Raw genomic sequence first — 7,068 nt, 5'->3', positions numbered from 1 at the left:
TTTTACAAAATTACAAACATATTACAAACAGTCTGGGAAAGCACAAGCATATCAAATAGTGCTGTAAGAGATCAGTATTCATCCTCTGGGTTATCACATAACGGGTTCTTATTATATCATAATACACCAGGTTCTGTCTAAATTCATGGTACAAAGCAAAATATATCATTTAGTCATATTTCACGCAAAATGATGAATATATTTGAGAATCCCAATAATAACATTGTAATACTGTAGCATACGTCCCCTCACCATGCAGTCCAGTGTGATGAACACCTGGATGATCCAAACCTAAGCAGGTATTGAACAAGTCCTCCTCATGTCGAGGCACGCGCTTCATTAGCACGTGTTGATGCTTGAGTTGGGACTCACAGATAAGAGAAGAGGTTGTGGGACATTCAGAGACCAGAACAGCTTTCCTACCGTCTCATGTGTAATGTTTGATTCACACTCCGGCAGAAGGAGGCGGTAACGCTCCAATACAGATGATGGAAACCACCGAAGAAGAGGAGGAGGAGGAGGAGGAAGAAGAGGAGATAAGAGAGGAAGAGGAGGAGACAGCAGCAGTCTCTCTCTCCTTCAGTCTCGCGGGTGATCATGGCGGACACAGACGGTGAGTAGCTGCGCGTGTTTCAGTGTGAAGATAATGTTTCCTGATCAGAAGCCTGAACGTTTAAAGTTAAACATGCAGCTGGTCACAGTGCACGAGCCTGTTTCTGTCGGCTTCTTCAAAGGACCCTCAGTCAGTTTATCTGCGCGTGAGGCCAGACTCCATGAAGGAAACCTATTTATATGATGAACGTGTGTTAACGTGTGTTAACGTGTGTTAATGTGTAGTGTGTATCAGTGTGGGGCTGCTGTGGTTCGTGTGTTGAAGCTCTGTCGGGTTTGTTAGTTCAGCGCGTGTTCGTGTAGAAACCTGCAGGTTTTAGGGTGTTCAGCACGCGGGCCCCGGAAGCACCCACGTGTGGCGACTCACGTGGAACCAGATCAAGCCAGAAAAGCCTAATTAAATGCTATGTTTGATTTATAGTCTTCATCATCTTCATCACATTAAGAGGATTGACCACGTGTTCAATGTTTTAATCAGAAGTCCTCGATGATTCTGATCACACGGCCTGTTAGCTTTAGTTAGCCGCCTGATGCTAACTGCCACATGTGGTCGGAGGCCACGTGGGCTGGTTCTCTTTCCTCCATTAATGACGTCAGACTTTAATCATAAAACGTATTAAAACTTTAAAGTTAATTTGTTGTTCTGCTGGAAACTCAAACTCCTGTTTTTGAGATTCTATTTGTCACATTTAATAATTCAACGCGTTAACCTCGAGTATAAAGAGTCTGTGATGTAGAGTTAGACGCTGAAAGGAATCAAAAATATCAAAGTGTGGTTTTAGAATTAAAGATTTAAAACAAAGTGTTTAAATCTGTGATTTGTTCTGCAGCGTCGGGGAAGAAGAAGAAGAAGACAAAAGTCAGTGAAGAAGAAGTCGGTGTGAGTAAAGAAGTTAATTCTGTTCATGTTGATTTAATAACTTTATTTCTCTCTGAAAGCAGATTAAAGTTAGTTTCTCTGTTAACAGGAGATCCAGCAGAGCGGAGACTTCCTCATCCAGCCACAGTCCAAGGTGTTCTCCCTGGACACGTCCCAGTGGCCTCTGCTGCTCAAGGTACACCTCCTGTCTTTATTACCGTGTTACACCGGACTCTCCTGTCTTTATTACCGTGTTACACCGGACTCTCCTGTCTTTATTACCGTGTTACACCGGACTCTCCTGTCTTTATTACCGTGTTACACCGGACTCTCCTGTCTTTATTACCGTGTTACACCGGACTCTCCTGTCTTTATTACCGTGTTACACCGGAGCTCCTGTCTTTATTACCGTGTTACACCGGACGATCCTGTCTTTATTACCGTGTTACAACGGACTCTCCTGTCTTTATTACCGTGTTACACCGGACGCTCCTGTCTTTATTACCGTGTTACACCGGACTCTCCTGTCTTTATTACCGTGTTACACCGGAGCTCCTGTCTTTATTACCGTGTTACACCGGACGCTCCTGTCTTTATTACCGTGTTACAACGGACTCTCCTGTCTTTATTACCGTGTTACACCGGACGCTCCTGTCTTTATTACCGTGTTACACCGGACTCTCCTGTCTTTATTACCGTGTTACACCGGACTCTCCTGTCTTTATTACCGTGTTACACCGGACGCTCCTGTCTTTATTACCGTGTTACACCGGAGCTCCTGTCTTTATTACCGTGTTACACCGGACGCTCCTGTCTTTATTACCGTGTTACAACGGACGCTCCTGTCTTTATTACCGTGTTACACCGGACGCTCCTGTCTTTATTACCGTGTTACACCGGACTCTCCTGTCTTTATTACCGTGTTACACCGGACTCTCCTGTCTTTATTACCGTGTTACACCGGAGCTCCTGTCTTTATTACCGTGTTACACCGGACGCTCCTGTCTTTATTACCGTGTTACAACGGACTCTCCTGTCTTTATTACCGTGTTACACCGGACGCTCCTGTCTTTATTACCGTGTTACACCGGACTCTCCTGTCTTTATTACCGTGTTACACCGGACTCTCCTGTCTTTATTACCGTGTTACACCGGACTCTCCTGTCTTTATTACCGTGTTACACCGGACTCCTGTCTTTATTACCGTGTTACACCGGACTCTCCTGTCTTTATTACCGTGTTACACCGGACGCTCCTGTCTTTATTACCGTGTTACACCGGACTCTCCTGTCTTTTATTTAATACCTTATTTATTACCGTATTTATTAAAGGTGCGCCTTACAACATAAGGTACCGTGTTATTTGTAATTTACAATATACGGCTGTATTAATATTATATATGGCATCAACAATCGGAACAGAAAACGTCTCGCTGGGACAAATGCATCATTAGTGTTTTCTGTTGAGAAATATAATATAACACCAGTCTTCGCATGTGAAGTGATGAAGAAGTTTATCCATTCGCTGAGCGGCCATCTTGTCTCAGTCACTGGCTCCGCCCTCGTTCTGGGGGCGGGGCCTCTCTGCAGCAGTGCCGGCGTTGTTTCGGCGTTCTGTCGGACAGCTACCCGACGCTGCTCAGAGAACGACACGAGACTCGAGCGCTGCCGAGATGATTTGACTGTTCTGATCACATGAAGACTTAATTATTTAAGAGTGCTTTGTATTTAGCAACACGTTTAAACTTGAACAGTCTGTTCGTCCGGTTTCTCATTTTAAAATAAAATTGTTTCTTGCAGAATTTTGACAAATTAAACATCCGGACGGCTCATTACACTCCTCTACCGAACGGCAGCAACCCCCTGAAGAGGAACATCCAGGACTATGTTAGGTAATGCTAAGCTAACAGCATCCAGGACTATGTTAGGTAATGCTAAGCTAACAGCATCCAGGACTATGTTAGGTACTGCTAAGCTAACAGCATCCAGGACTATGTTAGGTAATGCTAAGCTAACAGCATCCAGGACTATGTTAGGTACTGCTAAGCTAACAGCATCCAGGACTATGTTAGGTACTGCTAAGCTAACAGCATCCAGGACTATGTTAGGTAATGCTAAGCTAACAGCATCCAGGACTATGTTAGGTACTGCTAAGCTAACAGCATCCAGGACTATGTTAGATAATGCTAAGCTAACTGCATCTAGGACTGTTAGGTAATGCTAAGCTAACAGCATCCAGGACTATGTTAGGTACTGCTAAGCTAACAGCATCCAGGACTATGTTAGATAATGCTAAGCTAACTGCATCTAGGACTGTTAGGTAATGCTAAGCTAACTGCATCTAGGATTATGTTGGTTAATGCTATGCTAGCAACATTCAGGATTATGATGGGTAATGCTATGCTAGCAACATTCAGGATTATGATGGGTAATGCTATGCTAACTATAGCTGTTACTTCCTGTCAGGACGGGCTTCATCAACCTGGACAAACCGGCGAACCCGTCGTCTCACGAGGTGGTGGCGTGGATCCGGAGGATCCTGCGAGTGGAGAAGACGGGTCACAGCGGGACGCTCGACCCGAAGGTCACCGGCTGCCTGATCGTCTGCGTGGACCGAGCCACGCGATTGGTCAAGTCCCAGCAGAGCGCCGGTACACAGACACCACCGCTTCCTATTACTTCCTGTTTGTTACTGATACTTATTGATCTCCACCCGGCTGTCGGTGTGTGAGCGCAGTAAAACCCAGCAGCCCCCCTCACTACTCTCTGTGTGTGTGTTGCAGGTAAAGAGTATGTGGGGATCGTACGGCTGCACAACGCCATAGAGAGCGAGCACACCCTGGCCCGGGTGAGTGACGGCCCGTCAGTCACTTTGACTCTAAAAGCATTTCATTAGAAAGTAGTTCAGGAACGATGAGCTGCAGGTGGTGAACGTAGATTTATCTCTGAGTTACGTCTGTGAACAGACCTGTGGTTCACTCTGATTGGTCCTCAGTGTTGGTCACGTGACCGTCGTTGACTGAGTTTCTATCTGCAGGGGTTGGAGACGCTGACGGGCGCTTTGTTCCAGCGACCGCCGCTGATCGCCGCCGTTAAACGTCAACTCAGAGTCCGAACGGTCTACGAGAGCAAGCTGATCGAATACGACCCCGAGAGGAGATTAGGTGAGATCACTATTCATGAGATCAACGTTCACCTGAGAGAGGAGGTGATGTCATAGATCACATGCCCTGAGAGAGGAGGTGATGTCATAGATCACATGCCCTGAGAGAGGAGGTGATGTCATAGATCACATGGGTCTGTGTTCTTCAGGGATCTTCTGGGTGAGCTGTGAGGCAGGAACTTACATCCGGACTCTGTGTGTCCACCTGGGTCTGATGCTCGGGGTCGGAGGTCAGATGCAGGAACTCAGAAGAGTCCGGTCCGGAGTCCTCGGAGAGAAGGTCAGTACCGCGTCCCCGCGTCGTCGCTTCAAAGTGTTGAGTTCAGGCCTTCTGCTCCGTGGCGGTCTGTCAATTTAACTTTGGAACAGAAACCTGCAGCTGAGCACCGGATTACATCATCTGTTGTGGTTGTGGAGCCTCGATGCTGCTGACATCATCACGGCGTCGTTGTCATGACCTCACGGCGCCATCGTTATGACCTCATGCGTGTTTGTGTTCAGGACCACATGGTGACGATGCACGACGTGCTGGACGCTCAGTGGCAGTTTGATCACAACAAAGACGAGACGTACCTGAGGAGAGTGGTGTTCCCTCTGGAGAAGCTGCTGGTGTCCTACAAACGTCTGGTGATGAAGGACAGCGCGGTGAGTCTTCATCAGTACATTGTAGCAAATCATCACGTCCCTGGAACACCGGCTTATGTTTCATCTTCAGGTTGTAGCTGATGAGACGCTAATGGTTAATATAATAATATGATGATGATGCGTTTCAGGTGAACGCCATCTGTTACGGAGCTAAGATCATGCTGCCAGGTGTCCTCCGGTACGAGGACGGCATCGAGATGAACCAGGACATCGTGGTCATAACCACCAAGGGAGAGGCCATCTGCACAGGTGAGGGGGGGGGTGTGTCCGTCTGTCCGTCTGTCGCCACATGATGAGAGTAGATGCTGCAGTAGCTCTCGGGCTGTGATGACCTGCTATCTATCACCCTTTTCTGATGGCTCAGTATCCCATAATGATCGTCATCGTCATGGCGTCGTGAGACTTTGTTAACGTTCGCGTTGTTTGTCGTGCAGCTGTCGCTCTGATGACCACGGCTGTGATCTCCACCTGTGACCACGGCATCGTGGCGAAGATCAAGAGAGTGATCATGGAGAGAGACACGTACCCCCGGAAGTGGGGTCTGGGTCCGAAGGTAGAGACCGTTTAAATAAAGTTTATTCAAATGTTTATCTACATATTTAGTCTCCATAGTAACGGCTTGTGTTCTTCAGGCGAGTCAGAAGAAGATGATGGTTCAGAAAGGACTCCTCGACAAACACGGGAAGCCCAACGGCAGCACGCCCACCGACTGGAAGAGCCAATACGTGGACTACAGGTAAGCCTCACCTGAGGGGGCGGGGCCAGTGTGCAGACAGTTATCCCTCTCTGAGCTGACGTGCTCTCTGAGGGAGTCAGTCTGCTACAGGAACTCTCAGCCATGAGCTTCTTCACTCGGCTGCTGCTGAGCTGCAGCTCACCTGAGAACAGTCGTCGCTCTCGCCCGAGGCCGGTGATGTCATCGCCCGAGGCCGGTGATGTCATCAGTCTGCTGTGCAGGTTCACTTTAAATGTTGACTTAAACATCTGACTTTGTTTTTGATTGACAGCGGTTCAAAGGCGACTGCAGAGTCAGGTGACACTACAGCAAAGGTAAGTTCAGTCCACCTGTCGTCCAATTGGAGCACACCTGGTGTTCACTGAGGTGGTGATGTCATCACTAAAGCTGTTCCTCTACAGAGGAAGAGGGAGGCGGCCGACAGCGACGGTGACGCAACAACGCCCAGCACACCAACCGTAGAGGAGGTGAAGGAGGAGAAGAAGAAGAAGAAGAAGAAGGAGAAGAGGGTGAAACTGGAGGAGGCGGAGCCTGAGGTGGCGGAGGTGGAGCCTGAGGTGGCGGAGGCGGAGCCTGTGGAGGCAGAGACTGAGACAGAGGTGAGTAATGATGTAACAAACGTAACGCTACTTAAAGAGAAATAACAGATATAAATATTCAGATGGGTTAAATATAACTGTTTAAACATTGTTTATTTGTTGTAGGTTTTAAGTGCCAAGAAGAAGAAAAAGAAGAAGAAACTAAAAGACGATGATGCGGCAGACTGACGGACAGGTGAACTGTCTGAGGCTCCGCCCACTTTTCACACCTGTCTGAACTCAAAGCCTTCAGGAGTTTTACGATGGACACGCAGAGAAAAGAGGACTTTTCTGTTTTTTTTCTTTTTTGTATACATTTTATTATTTTTGTTTCAGCTGTAAATACCTGAACAGTGTTTGTAATTTCAAAATAAAAGTGTTTTTCTATATTTGTGTTCAGTTGGCTTCAGATATAAAGTTTTAGTTATTACATGGTTATAGAGCATGAATCAGTTTGGGTCAAATAAACTTCAGAT

At 47.1% G+C, this 7,068-nt stretch overlaps 1 protein-coding gene across 2 annotated transcripts; it reads left to right on the top strand.

The window, feature by feature from the left end:
• Nucleotides 1-532: 532 nt before the first annotated feature.
• dkc1 (dyskeratosis congenita 1, dyskerin) lies at nt 533-6,981 on the top strand (the record flags this gene model as incomplete). Of its 2 annotated transcripts, XM_079174046.1 has the most annotated exons (15): nt 534-613; nt 1,443-1,492; nt 1,581-1,667; nt 3,271-3,362; nt 3,937-4,121; nt 4,254-4,318; nt 4,508-4,634; nt 4,783-4,913; nt 5,135-5,278; nt 5,407-5,527; nt 5,713-5,831; nt 5,911-6,014; nt 6,286-6,328; nt 6,416-6,613; nt 6,719-6,981. In XM_079174046.1, the coding sequence occupies exons 1-15, from the start codon at nt 598-600 to the stop codon at nt 6,779-6,781; spliced, it is 1,545 nt and encodes a 514-aa protein (XP_079030172.1). In that variant the 5' UTR covers nt 534-597. The 2 variants fall into 2 exon arrangements, with proteins under 2 accessions (XP_079030173.1, XP_079030172.1); XM_079174047.1 differs by lacking the exons at nt 6,286-6,328; nt 6,416-6,613; nt 6,719-6,981 and having other exon boundaries at nt 533-613; nt 5,911-6,018.
• Between the last annotated feature and the right edge of the window lie 87 nt (nt 6,982-7,068).

Source organism: Pholis gunnellus (genome assembly GCF_910591455.1).
Source record: "Pholis gunnellus genome assembly, chromosome: 15".
NCBI classification, from domain to species: domain Eukaryota; kingdom Metazoa; phylum Chordata; class Actinopteri; order Perciformes; family Pholidae; genus Pholis; species Pholis gunnellus.
The sequence above is the reverse complement of the archived record's forward strand: the minus strand, read 5'-3'. Positions and strand labels throughout refer to the sequence as shown.